A 21,681-nucleotide genomic window follows, 5' to 3' on the forward strand; every position below is an offset into this window, starting at 1 on the left:
GAGGATCTAGTGGAGAGTGGTTTTGAGGAATTCCAAAAGAGTGGGATAACGGGAGGAAGGACGCCATGTAGGATCTTGAAGGCTAAGCAGGCACATTTAAAGAGGACTCTGGAGTATACTGGGAGCCAGTGAAGCTTGGAGAGGAGTGGGGAGACATGATTGAACTTGCCTTTTGCGAAAATAAGCTTAGCCGCGACGTTCTGAATTAGCTGAAGTCTATGGAGGTTTTTCTTAGTTAGGCTTATATAGATGGAATTGCAGTAATCCAGTCTAGAGAGGATAGTAGATTGAACGAGGACGGTAAAGTGGGAATGATGAAAGCAGGATCTCACCTTCCTCAACATATGAAGGCAGAAGAAGCATTTTTTTAACAAAGAGTTAAGGTGATCATTGAAGGAGAGAGAGGAGTCAATGATGATGCCTAGGACTTTGCTTGAAAACTCAAGCTGAAGAGTGGGTCCAGAAGGTAATGGGATGGAGGTGGGTAAATGATCTAATGTTGGGCCGAGCATTAATGGGAGGGATATCAGGGGGAGGGTGCAGAGAGGATAAGGGATCAGGGACCACCTCCTTAATTTCTGCCCTGGGCCCCAGTATGTCTAAAACCAGCCCTGAGTCCATCTACACACGCTTTTCCCTTACTTTGTTCTTCTTCCTCGTTCCTGCTTTATCTCTTTTCCCCCTCTCTACTTTCTCTGCACTTTTTAATTTTCTCCTCCTGCACAGGCATAATTTGATGTTTTATGTTTGGGAGCAGGGAGTTTCTTTGCCTGACCACTCCCTAAATCATTTTAGCCTCTTCTGCTTCTCATTTTCCCTTGTCCCAACCTTCTGTTTCCCTCTGCTCCCCAGCAAGCTCCTAAGCACTTTTTCCTAACCGGTTGCTGTTCCAAGCAGATTTGGCTCACCCATCCCTTCCCTGCTAACCACTTCTCACTCTTCTCTACAGATGAGACTTGCTTTGCTTGGTAGGTTTAACTCGTGTTCAGTTTCTGACTCCCCACTGACCACAGCTTTAGATCATTTCCCTGTTCTGCTCAACCTGGCTCCGGACACATCTCTGTTTTCTGGGACTGGTTCCCCAACCCCTTCTGCACTTCCCCTTGTATTCGCAGATTCACTCCCCTGCAGAGTCCACATAATAATTTTTTATTTTTTTTTTGTAATGTGGTAGTTTTTCCTTTAAGGACTGTGGGGGTTTTTTTTAGCTTTATTTTGTGTTATTGATAGCATATGGGGTTTTTTGTAACCTGTTTTGGGCTTAATTGGGAAGACAGACTAAATAAACAAACGCTCTCACTCAGAGCCCTGGAAGCCCAGTAAGATCACAGTTTGAAACCTCAGAGATTACATGCCAAGTGAGAGAACATGTCCAGCATATGTGTTCAGGCCTGCCTGTGTGATATTGGTCCAATGGTCAAGGAACAAACATCCAGCTCAAGAAGCCAAGTTGAGACCTGTGAAGTGACCGCAGTTTTTTTCCAAGAACAAAGAGGGGGGCAAAGATTCGGCAATTAAGCAGGAGGAAAACCAGGCAGCCAAACCAGAAAACTGTAGACAGAATTTGTGAGATAATCCTCTCCCCCCCCCCCAACTCTGCCAATTGTCTTCTGTCACCTCTTGCTGCTGCTGCTTCAGTGCCCCCACCATGTCTACCTCCTGTGGGATATAATGGGGGAATAATTTGCCAAGTTTTCAGTTGTTTGCGGAATAATTGGAGGGAGCCCAGGTTCCGCAGCGGGATGGTGAGGTCGTTCCAAAGTCCTGTGATTTTGAAGAGAAGGGATTTTCCCAATTTACCTGCATAGTGAATGCCGAGTAGAGAGAGGAAGGCTAGTTTATACCTTTGGGTGGCTCTGGAGGAGTCGGAACTTGAGGAGTTGTAAGATAGTGGGATAAGGGAAGGAAGGATGCCGTGAATGATCTTAAAAGCCAGGCAGGAACATTTGAAATGGATTCTGGAGTAACATTGTTCCTATTCCTCACAAAAATAAGAATATTATTCCATTATACTTTGGAACGACCTCACCATCCCGCTGCAGAACCTGGGCTCCCTCCAATTATTCCGCAAACTGAAAACTTGGCTTTTCACCAAATTGTAATGCTATCCTCCCCCCTTTTTCTTCCCTTCTACATATAAGTTCTTGTAAACCTTTTCCTTCTCTACTTATATTTTAGCACCCCCCAAGCTTGCCTTCACTTCAGCTCCTTCCTTCCAACCTTTGCTACCCTTTCCTTCTCCTGCCCCTCTATCAAGTCCATCCTACACTGCTGCTCTTCTCTGCTCCTTTGTCCATTGGTCCTAGATTCCTTAGCCAGCCAATAGGATGCAGCAGGAGGTGGGAGCAGGAGCTGAGGATTAAGAACATAAGAATAGCCTTACTGGGTCAGACCAATGGTCCAACAAGCCCAGTAGCCTGTTCTCACAGTGGCCAATCCAGGTCACTAGTAACTGGCCAAACCCCAAGGGGTAGCAATATACCATGCTACCGATACAGGACAAGCTGTGGCTTCCCCGGTGTCTTTCTCAATAACAGACTATGGACTTTTCCTCCAGGAACTTGTCCAAACCTGTCTTAAAACCAGCTCTTACCACATCCTCTGGCATCCACGTTCCAGAGCTTAATTATTCTCTGAGTGAAAAAAATTTCCTCCTATTGGTTTTAAAAGTATTTCCCTGTAACTTCAAGTGTCCCCTAGTCTTTGTAATTTTTGACGGAGCGAAAAATCGATCCACTTGTACCCATTCTACTCCACTCAGGATTTTGTAGACATCATATCTCCCCTCAGCGGTCTCTTTTCCAAGCCGAAGAGCCCTAACCATTTTAGTCTTTCCTCTTACAAGAAGAGTTCCATCCCCTTTACCATCTTTATTATCTTCAGAGATGGGATATTGAGGGTATGCTGGGAGGCTGATCTTAAGGCAGTCTAGGGGGATCATAAGGGATTAATCTAGTCTTCAAATCTAGTTTATCGACCAGATTCCCTAAAAACATCACATTTCCAAATGTGTTCATGCAATAGGGCAAACCCAGGACCGGATCAGCCTGTTTGGTTGACTTGGGGTAAGGGTGAGGTTTAGAGGGTTTTTAAAAAAAAAGAGGACACCTAGCCACAGGCCCCGCTCCATTCTGCCCCTATGTGAACCTCGTTTCTCCTTCCCCGAGCTCGTGGCTGCGTCTAGAGGACCTCTATACATGTGTGACAAAACTGCCACCTTTTGGAAATCCCTCCGGGCACCTAGACAGTCCTCTAAAAAGAGGACATGTCTGGGTTTTCCCAGACATCTGGCAGTCCTAGTGAGGTTGCCAACTGGATCCAGATTCACAAGACAGGGTTGATCCCGTGTTTGCTGGGACTTGTAGGGATGACAATGGGGAACAGAACTACAAGTCCCTGCGTGCAACAAGCTAACTCAGGTTTGGATCAATCCTGTCCTGCATATCTGGATCCTGTTTTCAGCCTTAGGTGAGGGGGAAAACCCAGCATACAATATAAAACCTCCCTGTACTCTGCTCTGAGTCTCTGAGGACGTAAGCTTGTCTGTGCTTGCAGGGCAGGAGAGCCAAATGATTCACAGGGCTGAGGGGAGGGTGGAGAGAGTTGTTTGTGGAGGTGGTATGTGATCAGGTCAGGCAAAGGAACACGTTGGTCTCAGGCGTCTGCTGGCAGGGTACAGTGGGAAAACCCCAAGACATATAAACAGTGAAAGGAAAGCGAAAGCAGCTGTGAAAGGGCCGCTTTCACCGCTACCACTGTTAAACATTTATAAAGCACTACCAGGTGTACACTGCACTGTACAGCTCCATAGAACTTACAAACACTGAGATCAGACATTGAGGTCAGGCTATTTCATTGGATCTGGAATCTCTGCTTTCTAATGTCTAAAGGTCCGAGGGATCACAAGACTACTACTGTTTATTATTTCTGACACACGCAGCAATGGACATTCTCTTTGGAGTGACGTGCAGGCCTCCTTCACCAACATTTACTGACTGTCCCCTCCCTTTAAATTTTTAACACACAACGATAATACATTTTCTTTGTTACAGCACCACAAACATGGAATTCCCTCCCCATTTACATAAGCGTCTTATAGACAGATTTAAAAGCACGTTAAAATATTTTCTTTTTAAAGATGCTTTTGACTGATAGCTCCCCAAGTTAGGATTGCGCCCTTAAATTCTAACCTCTGATCTCTCTAACAAAGTTATAAGCCATATTTTTTCCCCTCATTCATATTCTTATCTCATGTTCAATCTAATTTTTACTCTCTTCTTTTTTCCTTCCGCTCCTCTCAACCTTTTGTCCCATTTTCTATCAATTATTGTATTTGCTACCCTTTTTCCTATTTGTACTGTATGTCCAGTCTGTCACATATATTGTTCCCCTGAACGTTGTAAATTTTTTATCCATGTTCATTGCTTAGAAGTTGGATTAAGTGATTAATCAAATTTTAAATAAAACTCAAAACAGACAGAAAAGGTGGACAGAGATTTAATGACATTTGCAATATAGCTTTGAAAGGTGATTTTAATATGCCATATGTTGATTGGGGTATCCCTTTCGAGGGGGTCTTCTAGAAGCAGGGAGATCCTGGATTCTCTACAGGGTGAATTATTCCAGATGTTGATAATGGAACCCATGAGGGAGGGGGCCATACTGGACTTAGTGCTTAAGAATGAAAAGCTATAGTGGGTGATCATCTGGCATCCAGCGGTCACTGGACGGTGTGGTTCAGCATTAAGACAGGGAGTGCAGGGTATTCCATCTGCTTCTAGGTGAGGCCAGTGCCAGATTTACCTATAAGCTACAGCTCGAGCCTCACAATCTGCAGGGGGGCTCACAAAAGTTCAGAATTTTTTGGGGAGGGGGGCTCCAACCAGTGGCATAGCCCGGGATGGTGGTACCCCTCTCGTGCCCTCTTCCCCCAGCCCCCTACCTTTTTAACTTTGGTGCAAGAAGCCACCACCTTGCTTGGCTTCGTTGCTCTCTCCGACGTCACTTCTTAGGCGCGGGTCCTAGAAGTGATGTCAGAGAGAGAACCAAAGCCAACGTAGGCAAGTTGGTGGCTGCTCGCACCGAAGTTAAAAAGATACGGGGGAAGGGAAGGTGCATATGCATGGCAGGGGAAGACGTGGGAAGGGGGAGCTAAAATTATCTAGTCTGGGAGACGTTAATACGTGGGACAGAATACTCCCGAGTCCTGACAGTGTCAAAGCTAGTGAGCATGCTCTCACAGAGGAGACAAAATCCGAGACCCCTAAGCACTAGAAAACAGAGAGTGTGTAGTGGCCCCCTCCAGCTGGGGCTGAACCTCCTCCCTGGGATCAGAGAAGGGTCTCAGCTGTAGGTGTCAGTATGGACAGCAGTGATTCCGCTTAAGGCTTTACTGATCCTTAGGATATGAGAGGTTTTAGGTCCCAGATGATGGAGCAGAGGTTTCTGAGATCAGCTTAACTCAGGAGACCTGAGGAGAACAAGAAGCAGAGAGATACAAATAAGAGATGGGAGGTTAGTTCTCAAACTTCTCAATAAGATCTAGATTTATTTTGCAGTCTGACCCCTCTTCTCAACCCCATCCCACTGCAGGCCAGATCTATCAATCAGTGTGTCCATGCGTTTCCCTCTTGGTCTGATTTTCTATATCACCTTCTTATGTTGTGAAAAATGTGTTAGGAAAGCCTGCTTTATAGATGAGGGATATTCTAAACAGAGCTTCCCCTCTCCCCATGTTTACTGCCCAATTGTATAATGGGCAAAGAATGCCAAAGATATATGATGTGCACAGGCATGCTTCCATGTGAATTCTATGTAGAAAACCACTCTGGGTATATCGGTATATTGCAAAGCACCCAACCCCCCAACCATATCCAAGTTTCCAAGTTTATTAAAGATTTGTTATCCCACCATAATCAGAGCTATTAAATACAAAGTCCCTGGGTGCATTCTAGACAGATATTCTCCTGGGCGTATTCTGCACATGGTCCCACACTAAATATATGTTGAATGGTTCCTGTTCCTCTGACTGCTCAAATACTATCATTTTTCTGTATTCAGAGGGAAACCGAGAGCAAACAAAACAGAACTGCAGATCTGTACAAGACGTAGGCAAAATTTATCGTGACAAAAAATAATTATATGCAAACCCTTTTACCAATCAAGGGACCCGACACAGTCCGTGTTTCGGACAAACCTTCGTCAGGGGTCCATGGTAAAAAAGGGGGGAATAACAAAAAAAGTCACAAAAAATTGTGGAGTAGCAGCAAAGTATAAGCGACGTCGAAATTCACCACTGCAAAAAGCCGTCGCAAAAAAGGGAAACCATCAGGCACAGTCACTCGCAATCTCTGCTCAAAGATTATTTACCTTCATTGGGAGGAATCCTAAGCTGAGTTGTACCTGAAAGAAATAAGAAAAACAATTCAGAATTATTCACTTTGACAGAGCATTTTCATTAGTTTAGATACAAAGAGTAAGATCTGGAAATGGAGCATGTGAAGATTTATACCCATGACAAGGAGGCGCCTTAGCCAATCAGCAAACTCTCTAAGTCACCACCCATAACAAATAGTGATTATTACATCATGAAGTTCCAACCAATAACTGCAAGAGTTTAACAAAGACAGATGACCCAAACCAATGCGATGCTGTCTAAGACATCAAAGTGCCCAACCTTACCCACTCCTTTTACAGAGGATTCTGATGTGTATGGGGGTAATTCTATAAACTGGTACCAAGATGTAGCTACCACAAAGAACCATGCATAGTGCCAAATCTATAACAGCAACTGGGTTCAAAGATGCCGATATAGGATCAGAGTGTGAGCACTGGTGGCACGATCATTTAAGAGCATCAACTTATGTCAAGAGCCGGTGTAAGTGGAAGCAACAAAGTACGCCAAGGTATGATCAGAATCGATAGTATTCTCTAAGTTGCACATGTTTCGGAGAAATGTCCAAGGCCCATCCATCTTCCATCCCATGTGTACATCCCTCTCGCATTTACACTCCAAGTGACTTAGGAGCAAATGTATGTAATAGGACAACTCCTAGTATTACATGAGTAAATGCCAAATATCGGCGCCAATCCATGTTTAAAGGCTGTCATTCTATGGGATACACATGGGATTAGCAACTAAGTTTAGGACCCAGTTAATGCAATGGTCTTACACCTATTTCTGGAGGGCTGATAGGACAGTGATAGGAGTCTAGAAGCCTGCAGTGTCTGACTCCCATCATATGGCTGTGAGCATGGTTACCTTTAGGAGTGATGGTGGCAGTAACAGGAGAGGTGACATTATCTGGTTGTGACTGCAGTTACCTTTCTTACTCTTCAAATAAATGATGAGTCCAACTGTGATGAACACAGCCCCCAACACGAACCCCACGATCCCCGTTAGCAGCTTGCTCCTTGCAGACTCTGAGGTCTCAGGCTCTGCATGAAACACATAAGAAAACAGAAGAAACAGTCCACCGCAGTTCAATCACCCCAGCATCAGCAGCGGGGAAAATGGAGACATAAGAAAAAACCAGATGTAATCAACAAACTTTATTTGCATCAACACAAATTTCAATGACATGGGCCATGTTTCAGCCTCAGGAGTCACAGTGAACTGGGTATGGCCCTGCCCTTATCTAGTGATGCAGAAATCCGATATGAACTTCATTGTGACTGATGAGGCAGGTTCTTCAGCCGAAACACGGCTACTGGGGGAGTGGGATTTTAGGGGGGGTGCTGCCTGGCAATGGCTGATAGGGAAACATAGAAACAAAGAAACATAGAAATAGACGGCAGATAAGGGCCCACGGCCCATCTAGTCTGCCCACCTTAATGTCCCTCCCCTACCTTTGCCCTGTGAATAGATCCCATGTGCCGATCCCATTTGGCCTTAAAATCAGGCACGCTGCTGGCCTCAATCACCTGTAGTGGAAGACTATTCCAGCGATCAACCACTCTTTCAGTGAAAAAGAATTTCCTGGTGTCACCTCGTAGTTTCCCGCCCCTGATTTTCAACAGATGCCCTCTTGTTGTCGTGGGACCCTTGAAAAAGAAGATATCTTCCTCCGCCTCGATGCGGCCCGTAAGATACTTGAACGTCTCGATCATGTCCCCCTCTCTCTGCGCTCCTCGAGCGAGTATAGCTGTAATTTGTCAAGCCGTTTTTCGTATGGTAGATCCTTGAGTCCGAGACCATCCGGGTGGCCATTCTTTGCACCGACTCCAGTCTCAGCACATCCTTGCGATAATGCGGCCTCCAGAATTGCACACAGTATTCCAGGTGGGGCCTCACCATGGATCTATACAATGGCATAATGACTTCCGCCTTACGACTGACGAAACCCCTTCGTATGCAGCCCATGATTTGTCTTGCTTGGACGAAGCCTGCTCCACTTGATTGGCAGACTTCATGTCCTCACTGACGATTACCCCCAAGTCTCGTTCTGCTACCGTTTTTGCTAGGATCTCGCCATTAAGGGTATAAGACTTGCATGGATTCTGGCTGCCCGGTGCATAACTTTGCATTTTTTGGCATTGAAGTTGAGTTGCCATGTCCTAGACCATCGCTCCAGTAGGAGTAGGTCGTGCATCATGTTGTCGGGCACTGAATCTTCGTCTGTTGTGCATTTGCCCACTACATTACTCAGTTTGGCGTCATCGGCGAATAATGTTATTTTACCTAGAAGCCCTTCTGCCAAGTCTCTTATAAAGATGTTGAATAGGATTGGGCCCAAGACTGAGCCCTGTGGTACTCCACTAATCACCTCCGTCATTTCGGAGGGGGTGCCGTTCACCACCACCCTTTGGAGCCTACCTCCAAGCCAGCTCCCAACCCATTTCGTCAATGTGTCACCTAATCCTATAGAACTCATCTTGCTCAGTAACCTGCGGTGTGGTACGTTGTCGAATGCTTTGCTAAAGTCCAGGTACACGATGTCCAGGGACTCCCCAATATCCAGCTTCCCCGTTACCCAGTCAAAGAAGCTGATCAGGTTGGATTGGCAGGATTGGATTGACAGGCATCTTTCCCGCAGCCGTGGTGGGGGGTCACTTAATGGCAGGAAAGGTTTCCTGCAGGTCTGAGCTGTCAAGCCTTACTTTCCTGTCAATGCCTGAGCCAATCAGCACTCAGGCACTGATCAGAAAATAAGGCAATGACAACTCAGACCTGTTGGCAAATTTTGACAGCAAATGTGGCACAATGAGGTTAGAGAGTCACTCGGTGATTATAGAGAATCACACGGAGTGCTCATTTTAATATTAATGACCTCGTACTAGGTTTCAAGGTTTTATTAAAATGTGATTTAATCGCTTATATAATTTCTAAGCGAGTCTACAATATATATAAAAAAGAGTATGAACTTGATAAAAATGCCATTAACAATACCATTAATACTTACAAAAAAAACCCCAAAAAACAAATTACAAAAAAACATCAACTAATAATTGGCTTATTAAAAAGGGATAAATGAGACAGACAGACGGGAGAGAAAAGGAAATAGGGTTGGAAATACAATTTGGATAGGAATAAAAGACAAGGAAAAAAACAAAAGGAAAGGGCTCGTTGCTGCTTAATTCCTTAAGGAAGTTAAAAAGGATACTGTATTACATCTGCATGGCAGTATCAGAGAGTGCTAGAAAACTCAGGAAAGACCATCGTAAGCCGTTTTAATAATCTGTCACTAATATAATAAGCACGATAATCCAGCTGGTACCGGTCTAGTGATCACGTTAAAGGCAGATTTTAGTTTTGAGAATCTGTCGCTCAGTGATTTATTTAAATAAAAATAATTTTATTCACATAAATTAGTCTCCTGAAAATTGTCCACTCTCAGTGCCCTTTGGGGGCAGGCCTGAAACTCCCCACATTAGAGCAGCATCTTTGGGGACTTTTCACCCATGACCTCTGCACAAATTTTCATAGAGAAGGTGAATTGTTTTACTTTGGAAATACCTGGGTTTAGGGTATGTGCAGGAAATAATTTGCTTGAATCTAGGGAAAAGGGGTGTCCAGGAAAACAGGATGCATTGGGCTGGGCCACCCAGAGATGTGGAAATCACTCCTACTTCCACCGCTAGGCCACCAGTGAAAACTTACAGTAAAAAAACAAGTTAAACAAATAATTTTTTTTAAAAACCCAGTTATATTTCTCAACATAGTCTCCATTAAGGGCTGTACACTTTGTCCAATTTTTCCATCCCATCAGAAAAATAAGTTTTTGTCAAATTTAAAAAAATATTTGTTTCACTTATTTATGTCTACCAAAATATTCATACCACCCTCATGTGACTTGGGGAGGGAGATCTAGGGGCCACTGTGGTGGTTGGGAGAGCCACCAGACCACCATGGGTTGGGCTAATGCTCGGTGGGAGGGAGTATTTTGGGGGAAACCGGAGAAGGGTGGTTGGGTTGTAGGAAGAGAAGCACCTCTAGGCACCTCTCCATGAACTCTTCCAATGCTACCCAGATCTGGCATTAAATTTCCAATCAGCCTCTTTTCTTTAAGGAATTGCGCATTTCAATGTAAATAATCGATTTGCATTTCCCCATTTCACTTCATTCAGGATTTTATAAACCGTCTCTTCTCCACACGGAAGAGCCCTAATCTCTATAACCTTTTCTCTTATGAGACTCGTTACGTCCCCTTAATCCTTTTGGTGTCTCCCTTCTCTGAATCACTTCTAATTCGTCTGTATCCGTTTTAAGATCCGGAGACCAGAACCACACATGGTGTTCAAGATACGGTTGCACCAGGGGGTGATACAGAGGCCTCAAGATATTCTCTCTGTTTGGAACCACAATATGAAAGTGAAGAGTGAGGGTCCGAGTTCATTATGTTCAGTCCTAAGGACCTAAACGTTCACATCCCTCTCCTCGTGAGAGAAGACCCAGAACCCTCCATCCTGATGAGAATGGGGGAAGGGAGGCTACACTCCTAATAGGACACTGGGGGGATAATTTTATAAATGATTTTCTTTATACAAAGCTTGTAGTGAACATATAAAAGACCTCATTAATTTCTCCCACTCCTAAAAGTGCACCTGAGTAACAAGATAGCTCAAACTTTTACATTTACACGACCTGATATTCTGTGTGTTCAGAGGCTTAGTTTGGCCAAAGTGGTGGAGTCAGGGGAGTTGGCAGACATCTAATTTGGAAGGGGCCTGGACCCAAGGTGGGTGGGCAAAGGAACCCTAACCACCGCTCTCTGCCTGATATCTTTTCCCCTGCCCTGCATTCGATCTGGGTGCAGAACATCTACCCCATGTGATTCAGCTGTCAACTACCATCCCTCCTCCCAAGATAATCCAGATTTCAATTCCCCCCCCCCCGCCATAATTGTACCTTATAAACACCACTTTGCCAGTAGTGAGCAGTGTATGATGGTAGCTGCTCAGCATCAGCTCACAGCCTTCTCTCTGATGTAATTTCCTGTTTCAGCATAGATGGGCCTAAGTCACTGCAGGAGAAGTGGTATTAAAAAGTAGGCGAGGGGAACTTCTCAACTGGTGTGGCTTGGGGATCCCTGAAAGTGACATCATACGTCTTCAGCAACTAGGTGGGCCACTGTCAGTTGATAAAGACTCACTTCCACGAAACCTTTAAAATAATCTCCCAACCTAGGGGACCTGCTATAAAGTTATAACCCAAATAAAGAGAAGGGGGGAGGGTCTCTTACCCCACTCCATCCTGAGAGGCTGCTGCAGGCTGCTGTGCTCCACCTCACACGTGTAGGTGTCTCCGTGCTCCGGGACCGTCTCCAGTATCGCATCCAGCCGATAGGTCCAGTCTCCGTTCTGTAAGAGCTCCGCATATACCACGCTGCTCTCTTCCACCCCGTTCCTCAGCCACTTCACCTGAATCTCGGAGGGGAAGAATCCGCTGACGATGCAGACCAGGAGGCTCTGGTGCTCCAGACTGAAGGACTTTGTAGGGGTGATTTTAACTTTGGGAGGGACTGTAAGACAGACATACCGGCATGGGGAGAGGCAGATATGGTCTGGGACTCCACAGAAATTCATAACAGAGAAAGAAATCCTGGAAGAATCCTGGTTTAATGCCTGAGCTGGGTGGATCCAGGGTTGTTTTCACAGTCCCTTAGATGGGTTTAGATTAGTGGTCTCAAACTCGTGGCCCAGGGGCCACATGCGGCCCGCCAGGTACTATTTTGAGGCCCTCTGTATGTTTATCATAATCACAAAAGTAAAATAAAACAGTTTCTTGATCATATGTCTCTCTAGCTATAAATTTCAAAATTATTATTAAGACTTAGCCAAAAGGAAAGATCTATAAACTATAAGAGTTTTACCTAATCTAATCTAATCCTTAGGTTTGTATAACGCATCATCTCCACGTTCATAGAGCTCAACGTGATTTACAGTAGGAGAAATAGGAAGGAACTACAACAGAGGGTTAGAGGTAGAAGTGTGAAGAAAATTTAAAGGACTTGGGATGCCAAGATATAAGAGTTTCCTTGATTCCTAAATTGGAGGGAGACTTACATTTTACCTCATGCAAAATTGTCATTTCTTTAATAAGACATTAACTATTTTTTTTTCTGAGGCCCTCCAAGTAGCTACAAATCCAAAATGTGGCCCTGCAAAGGGTTTGAGTTTGAGACCACTGGTCTAGATGTTTCTGCCTGCCCAGTTTGGGTTCAGACCTTTCCTCCCAGCAACCACAGGCCAATAGCAGGGGGTCCTATATGCTGCCGGCAGTTGATCTGGAAGCCTTCCCTCTGATATATTTGCGTCAGAGATGACACGGAGACAAAATTTTTTCACTGCCCCAGTCTTTGCCCCATTCCTGAAAGATCTGCATTAACTGCACAAGCGTCCAACACTTATGATTTTAAAGTGTTCGAGGCTTGTGCAGATAAGGACAGAGCTTGCAGGAATTGGACAAGGACAGGGACAGAATTTGCAGGGATGAGATGGAAAATTGAGTCCCTGAGTCAATGCTTCTGAGGCAGCCATCCGCAGCATGTATGTAAAGAAATGGTATATGGGGGGTGGGGAGGGAGGGAGAGAGAAAATTTGTCACATAGGCTGGGGGTTGGAGAGGGAAGGAGAATGTATTGCATATGTTGGGGGTGGAAAGGAAGGAAGGAGTCTGCTGCATAGGCTGTGGAGAAGAAGGGGAAAGAGAGAGAGAGAGATGTCTGCCCACTTTGGGCTTAGGCTTGCTCAAAACTGGCTATCTGGGTTTGCCACTGTTATCACTTAATGGTGAGCTCCAGACTGAGGCTGGAATAGGCTGACAAAGTGACCAGAGTAGAAAAAGAGGGGGGGGGGGGGGAGGGAGGAGGTTGAAATGAAGGGTTGAAGGTGCCTGATGTAACCCTGGATGTAATTCAGCTACAGGCCATAATTGAGCAGGGTAAAGAAGTAAAGGGGAATGGCGGTGGCCAGAGGGGTACAGGGTGACAGGTGCAGCGGCAGAGGGGCACAGTGGTACCGTACCTGTCTTTAGGAAGGGAGGGGTGAGAGGTGGAGCATTTAAGAGGGAGAATGTTTTTGGGCTTTTCCATTTGATTAGTGAGGGAATGCCCTTGAACAGAGTTCCCCTTTGACCACCAGGGGCAGAAGAGACCCCAGGCCCTGAACCCCCTAACTGCGCTTGCTAGAAATTAAAGCTCTGGGAATCTCTTTTACTTCCTGGTGGGAGGGGGCTGTCTCTTTCTCTTGGGGGGGAGGTGCTGTCTATCAGTCTCTTTTGTTTCATACTCTCCCCATTTTAGGTCCCCCCCTCCCTTGGAGTGAGGAGGGGCTTTGCACGGCTTTTCTTTCAGGCTGACCTCGGAGCTGTCTCTAGATGGGTCGGGGGAGGGGGGTCTCGGCCCTGCCTGTCTCTCTCCTGTGCTCTCACCTCTCCGTTCAATGATGAAGGGTTTAAATACCCCGTAGTTGTGTTTGCAGAATCTCTCCACCGCAGCCCGTTTCTGCTCCAGGATCGCTGTGTCGTTGTTCCAATAATCCGCCTGCACCACCCCCAACTCGTTCCTGCCCACATAGTGCCCGATGTCGCTGTCGAAATAAACGTACTCCTCCCGGTTAGTGAAGTGCCGCTGCAGGAAGCGCATCCCCTGCCCGCCGGCTCCGAAGTGACACTCGGCCTTCCACTGATAGAGGAAAACCGCTGCAGGAAAGAGAGAGAGAGAGAGACTGTTGTAACACCCTGAGAGACTTAGAAAGCAAAAGAAAGAGACGCCGACCCACCCAGTACAGTTTCGGAGACAGAAAAGAGACTCACCCCGAGAGACAGCAAGAGGCCACATGTTAACATCCTGAGAGAGAGAGACTGCCACACACTCCGATGACTAGAGACACATGAAGAGACACCTCCAGACAGACCTAAAGCGAGAAGGAGTGGCGACTGTCGAGTCTCATTCTGTTCTGTTTGACATTGAGGCAATTTGATATTTTGATCTATTTTAGGGTTTGGCCTTAGGCCAGATGCAATTTGATTTTATTATGTAATTGTGCAATTTGTTTTCTAGTGTGTTTTTGGATTGATTTCTACGAAAAATATTATGTCTGATTTTGTATGTTATTATGTAACTTGCCCTGGATGAACAAACAAACAGACCAAATTTCTTTACCCCAAACGATCAGACATGGGGACAGGAGGAAATTTAGCTGGTCTCTGAGAAAAAGGAATTTGCAGTCGTCTCTTATTAATGAACCAAATCAGAAAATGCTTTTAGAAATTGCCACAGGCCTTAGATTCACCACTTGTGAATTTCAGGTTTATTTGAAATGTGATTATATCGCTTACAATACACCTTAAAACAGAGTACATTATTATAAAATAAGGATGCATATCAACCCATACAAGGACCAACATGATACAAAAGGGTGCGGGTTGAACTTCAATAAATAAAGGAAGAGAAGCTTATAAAGGATTGACAGGGGGAATCTCTGATGTCTCCTGAGTTGTATATTTCTTTAAAAAGAAGCATCATACATTTGGTATTTAAGTTGTGAAAAGCATCTTTAAATAAAAAAAGACTTTAAGCTGCTCTTAAAGCAGTCAAGTTTTTGTTCTTCTCTAATAATAATAATAACTTTATTCTTTTTTCCGCCATAATCGTGTGACTTCCAGGCGGTTCCCATTGAAGAGAGTTGGACAATCAGTGAGTTACAATATGCAGAATCTTAAAATACAGCAAATTACAATGTACAGTTTATTAAAATTACAACCTTATACGCAACAGTGGACATATTTGAAGTAATAGAATTGGATTTAGTGTTTGGTGTAGTTACTCTTTAGATGAAAGGGTAGAGTATGCCATAGCTGCAGAGCAGAAATGGTGAATATTTCGTTTCTTCGAGTATTTATGACTTTGAAGGAGGGAATTACAAGTAAATTGTGCTCTGCAGATCGTAAAGTTCTCAATGGTGTATATGGCATTAATGCTGTAACTTTGATAGTCGTATTTTAAAGCAAAGCAAAATTATTTAAATGGCAACCAGTGGGCATTCTGTAGAAGGGCATCAGATGATCAAATTTTCTGTAATTAGTGAAGAGTTTTATAGCTGCATTCTTCATTAACTGTAAACGTCTTCGTTGGATCTGGGTGACGTCTTTATATAGCCAGTTGCAATGATGGGCCACGTCTGGCCTTCAGCATTGAATTTCTAGGTTTATAGAGTCAGCTGGTTAAGTGCAATATTCAACCCCCTCCCTCCCCCCCTTCTACCAAGCTATGGTAGAGATTTCTACTGCATCGGAGCACCTTCAGAGCATTTAGCGGAGTAGAAACCTCTACCGCACTTTAGGCCTTTATCAGCTGACAGGATTGACTTTCATGTGAGCTTTTGTGTGCTGACATTGCTGCCGTCATCTGAAACTAAACATGTCTAAGATTGAGCTGCTCCTCTTTCCTCCTAAACCCTCTCCCTGGATTGGCCACTGTGAGAACGGGCTACTGGGCTTGGTGGCCCATTGGTCTGACCCAGGAAGCATTAATAAAACTTTTTAACCTGATTCTACCTTGTTGCACAGATAAACAGACCTGGATCCCTTTTTGTACAAGGACAATATTTCCTTTATTAAAAGCATAAAAATGGGAGATGCTGCACTTTCTCCAATGGCCACAAAGGGTCAGTATTGTCATTTTTATGGAGCTCAGGTTCCTGTTTTCAGAGAAGAGAGACTCCCAGGCTGAGAATAATCACAAGAGGCAAGGCAGGTAGAGAAAGACAGACAGACAGAGAGACCCAGAAACTCACAAATCCAACCAAAACATTGAGCTTCTCCCTTACACACCACACACGCAAAGCATACACACATCCCATGCACATCATTCCAAGACAGTAGAGTTGCTTAGTAATATTTTACTGCTAATAAATCACTTTTTAAGTAAGGCATTATTTTTCACAATAACCTACCTAGACTAGTAAGTACTTGTAACTTATTCCTGTTTCCTAATGAAACTAGTGGCAGTTTTCTTTTAATATTGGAAAATAACTTACCCAACACTGGTTATTCATTACTTTTGAAAGTAATATATTACTAGTGATATGTTGCCACTGTTACTATTACTTTTCTAAAACTTTCTTTCAATTTCTTTCCTTTCAGATTCTGAATTATTGTCTTTGTTATCTCCTCATAAACCATAAGATGTAACTCAGTAATATATTACTTACACATCCCCCCAACACACAAATACAGTCTCTTCCAGCCCCACATATCACCCCCTCCTCAATTTTTAAGTGGAGAGTCCTGTAATGAGCAATGTCAGGTCTCGGGACTATCACCATCAGATGTTTCCTGACCTCTGATCTTAGAGCCCCGAAATGATCTTTATCTGATGGTGGTGGGTTCTCTGCGCTGTCACGTCTAGAAATATCCTGACCCCAAACCCCTCTCGGATCCTTACCTGGAGGGTCCCCGCAGTGAATTATGTGGGTTCTCAGCACAATCAGGATCACTATTAGAAGTGCCAGACTGCAGCTTCCAGCTCCAGGCGCTCGGACAGAGACCATCATGATCTCAAAGAAGTGACTGAAGCCAGCAGAACGCTTTTCCTGGGTGAGACTGGCACTCAGCCCCCACTGACACCAGCACACCAGTAAATCTCCTCCCCTGAAACACCGGAGAGAAGTGTGTGAGCCAATCATGTTCTGAGGCTCAGCTGCATAATTGGTTTCCAGGCAGAGAGAAGTGCCAGGGTTACTGAGAGCCTGGAGTGTGTGCTTTGGACGGATGCTTAGGTGTCACACAAAAAAGACCTTTTGTCTAGATCTAAGTTCTTGGAATCCTCTCTAGAGAATATTGTTAAAAGGGCTTCTTTTCTAACTTTTAACAAGTTAGAAAAGAAGATATTGGCATTGAAGAGTTCAAAAGGTGGAGTTTGCCTGAGTAGATGGGGGAGAGGGGTGCTCCATGTTAACCCCGATAAAATCGGCCATAAGAACATTGCACTCTTGGTGGTTGTCACAGATGACACCAAATAAGCAGAAAAGAACTGGGACCAGGATCACGGAGTAGCATAAGAACCTCGAAAACTCCTAAAGAGAAGCCAAAGCTATCACCAGCCAAGATGGCGGAGCATCCCACTTCATTCACCATTCCCGCTGGAGTACAGTTACCAGATATCTGGGAAATCCCAAACATGTCCTCTTTTTACAGGACTTTTTAGGTGACCAAGGAGAGGGAGGGGGGGATTTCCAAAACCTTGACTTTGTCTAGGTTTTGGTGGGCCCTTTGCACAGGGCCACATCTGGAGAGCCTATAAGCATGCGTAGATGTGATGATGTTGCATGCATACGCGCATGCATAGATTATAATCATGTCCCTTCCACGCATGTTCGGAGGACCTCCAGATGTGGCCCCGAACTCAGGGAAGAAGAGATAAAATTCAAGTGGAGGTGGGCATGGGGGTTTAGCGAGGCAAGGCTGGGGGCAGAGACAGAATAGGATGGGGCTGCGGATGCAGCAGGTAGGGGCTATATGTGCTCTTCTTTTTACAGACAAAATCTGGTAACCCCTAAGCTGGAGAGTGGACTCAAAAGATAACTATATATATATCAGCTGCATTAGCAAACCAACTACAGTGGACAAAATGAATGAAAAAGTCAACTCTCAAAATTGGCAATTCTCAGAGGTGGAGCAGTGGTTATCCATGCAGGAGGATAATAGCGCCAATATGGCAAATCAGATCACTGCACTGAGGAAGGAAACCTCTGAATCGTAAGATAAGATTGAGGAGCAGGAAAACAGAACTCGGTATAATAACTTACATTTAGTGGGTCTGTCTGAGTGTGTTAAAGATGGTGATTTATACCAAATCTTCAGCAGCTGGCTCCTGGAGAAGCTGGGCTTCTGCAGAGACAGTATCATTTCCTTTTATCTACTGGTTAAACTGGTAAAACTTTTAAAGTGATGGTGGTACAGACAGCAGTGAATGCTCTGGATCTTAGCTACTGCAGGAAGCTTTGGGTTGATCTTTAGGTTGTGGGGAAAACACTGTTCAATCTAAGCTGAGCGGGGGTCCTCTGCCTCCAGTCCTGGAAGTAGGGGGTGCTATCACATTTTCAATATTATTGGACAAGTTCTGCAGGACTTCAGAGAACCTGCCTCTCTCAAGCAACTGAAAACACAATAATGAAGTAGCACCTCCTACTGGTAGTAGTTCAGTTGCAGGACTCCTGCTCAGCTTAGAGGGAACAAGTGGTGGGGAGATGTCCAGCAACTCCTCTGGATCACAACTGATCTGCTCTGCTGATCCTGAGACACTGCAGCTCCTCACTGGTCCTTAAATGGATCTGATTCTCGTGGGGAAGAGGTAAAACCCGGATCCCCTTAACTGAGATTTGTGGGCACCTCTGCAGCTTTAAGTAGCCTTTTGTTCTGCTTAATATTAAGCAGTAGACAAATTAGGCAGTTGCCTACAGCAGCAACCTCTGCAAAAAAACCCAGAGAGGCGGAGACACTCGAGGAGCCATCAGAGTGAAATTTACTCACAAGGAAGGGTCATTTCCTCTACTTCTCTTAGTTTTGTGTTTATCTTGTAAACTTATCTGTTAAGGGCAATGTATTAAGCAAATTAAATTATGCAGCATAATTTCCAAGTAGCCCATTTACCTGGGTTATTAGCCACGTTCCCGGCGAATGGTCTTTAGAAATTGCCCTCATTACACATCACCTACCCAATAAAGTTTAATATTCAAACTGTGAATCCATCTCTGCATTTTTTCAGGATGTTAAGGGATGTTGGGACCATCAGAATTGTTGAGTTTAATTAGGAAAATCTCAACGGGGGAGGGGGGGACCTCTGGACTCACAAGCCCTGTTTGACTGTCCCAACTTATCAGAAGTGTTTTGTTCAGTCTGGCCCCATTTGCAAAGCCACAGCACCTGGTTTCATAAGAAACAAACCTCCCTTGCCTAAAGCTCTGCAGTTACTTCCACTTGGCTTTCAGGATTTTGTGGTGACTGACCTGTTACTGTGTTTATATTGCAAGAGGTCCCATCCCCAAAGAGCAGACCTTACTTTACTGATGACCAATTTAGGACTCAAGAAGATGGATGTCAGAGTGATCCTAGATATTTCCTGTTTTATTCCAATCATGAGGTGGGACTTTACATTTTAAAATAAACCTCTTCCCTCTCTCTCAAAGAAAGAAGCAATAATCGTTTGCTTATGTAGGTAATACAACCAGAGTGTAACATCTTTCTGTGCTTATAAGATTTGTGGTATGTACATGATTTCTTTGTAAGAAAAGTCACCGATTAATTAAATATGGTATTAAAAGATTTTATTTCTCAAGGAAATTTTTTCTGAAGCTGATACAAAATTTTACTTTTAAGTAATGAACGTATTTCAAAACTAAGAATATTAGCCATCGATTCTTAAAGATGGAAAATGTTTCCCTTTCCCTTAGTTTGTGAATAAATTAAGCTGATGTCTTACACTAACTAGATACAGGTACTTTTTCATATGTGAACCCCAGCAAACAATGTGACCAAATACTTTGATGTTACTTTAAAAACTGTTATCAGGAAGACTTTAGTTTAAAACATCAGATACGTATAATGACCCTTTTTAATACAGCCTGTGTTATTACGTTCAAATTCTGATTATTGCTATGAATTGTAATTTCAGGTGTACAGTCTCCCTCACCTGGGTCAAGAAACCTGCTCCAGCTAAGTGTGAGTGTTTAAATGTTTCTTTTACTCAGTTTCTTCCTCACTCAAGTGAAATCTTTAAAAGTTTCTTTTTCCTTAGTACTCTGGGGCTCATTTTCAAAAGGATAAATATCCAAAAAGTGGCATACAGCGGTAGACAGACGTTTTTCTTGGCCAACCCTTCCAATTCGCTACTTTTAAAACCTAGACTGATATCTACGCTGTTCATCTGTAGTTTGTCTAAATCTCAAGGGGGTGTGTTAGAGGCTTGGTTTGGGCGAGACTAGGATGGGCTTATGATATGGATATTTATCTGCAATTATCAAACATTTTAAGAACACGTCTAGGGCACGAGAAGACGTTTGGGGCTAGACCTGTTTTAATAATGAATAAATACCAATAAGGTGTCCTAGCAGACCAGACGACCACTGGAGGGATGTAAGAAAGACCCCTCCACATTCCCCCATTGATCACTGAGCCGCTCACATCCCCCAAAGAGGTGAATGAAACAGGTGACGCAGTCAACCATAGAGATGAGAACTTAGGAGGTCCATATCCCACTCTAACTACCACACTTATGGTGGAATATGTGAGCCTTCCAAAGGACACCCAAATCCCTCTGTACCTATGTATACCTGCAGGTATAAAGTAGAGAATGACATGGTGACAAAATTCATCGCTGTTCCCGTCCCCGCGGATAACCGTGGGAAACCATCTTCATGTCATTCTTTAAGGAGAGAGGGAAGAATCAGAGTATAATTGGGCACAACCACTGACCCGCAAGCTTTGCTTTGAAGAATGCTGGTGTAGAAGGACCGAGGTTGAAATAGACACTAGAAAATGACATGGGATTATTTCCCGCGGTTATCCGCGGAGACGGGAACGGTGATGAATTTTGTCACCGTGTCATTCTCTAGTATAAAGGCTATTGGTGTGGTATACAGTTGGGTCCAGTGGGTTTTGGAGGGCTTGCCATACACTCTAAGTGGGTTATGATGAGATGTGTACCTGAGACCTGTTATGTGAAGTTCACTGCAATGTCCCCACCGCTCAGCTGGAATGTCTGTGTGGTCAGTCTAGTATAAATGCTGGCCCTTCCTACATCCCAAAGGTTTGTTTTGTACGTTTTTCATTTGGATGTGGGATTGATTGTTTTGGTTTTTTTTTATGGTTCAAAACGATAGATATCAGAGGGAGAACTCACACAGGTATCTTCTATATATATAAAATCGGAGGTATGTATGTGTATATGTATGTGTGTGTGTATGTGCTGCGATCACGCAAAAACGGCTTGACCGATTTGAACGAAACTTGGTATGCAGATCCCTCACTACCTGTGGTGATATGTTCTGGGGGTCTCGCGGCCCAGCTGCACAAGTGGGCGGAGCTACAAACAGAAAAGCAGATTTCACCCATTCATGTCAATGGAAAAAATGTAAACAGCTGCCATTCTCACAGTAATTCAAAAACGGCTTGACCGATTTGAACGAAACTTGGTATGCAGATCCCTCACTACCTGGGGTGATATGTTCTGGGGGTCTCGC

The 21,681-nt window shown here is 44.3% G+C and overlaps 1 protein-coding gene across 1 annotated transcript; it reads right to left on the reverse strand.

The window, feature by feature from the left end:
• Positions 1-5,420: 5,420 nt before the first annotated feature.
• Positions 5,421-17,085, reverse strand: LOC117350713 (HLA class II histocompatibility antigen, DRB1 beta chain-like). The gene is made up of 6 exons (XM_033925224.1): positions 16,887-17,085; positions 13,871-14,140; positions 11,682-11,960; positions 7,324-7,437; positions 6,370-6,402; positions 5,421-5,470 (listed from the first exon to the last, which is right to left on the reverse strand). The coding sequence occupies exons 1-6, from the start codon at positions 16,993-16,995 to the stop codon at positions 5,457-5,459; spliced, it is 819 nt and encodes a 272-aa protein (XP_033781115.1). The 5' UTR covers positions 16,996-17,085; the 3' UTR covers positions 5,421-5,456.
• Positions 17,086-21,681: the final 4,596 nt, after the last annotated feature.

The sequence above is a fragment of the Geotrypetes seraphini genome, chromosome 16, assembly GCF_902459505.1.
Source record: "Geotrypetes seraphini chromosome 16, aGeoSer1.1, whole genome shotgun sequence".
Classification (NCBI taxonomy): Eukaryota; Metazoa; Chordata; class Amphibia; order Gymnophiona; family Dermophiidae; genus Geotrypetes; species Geotrypetes seraphini.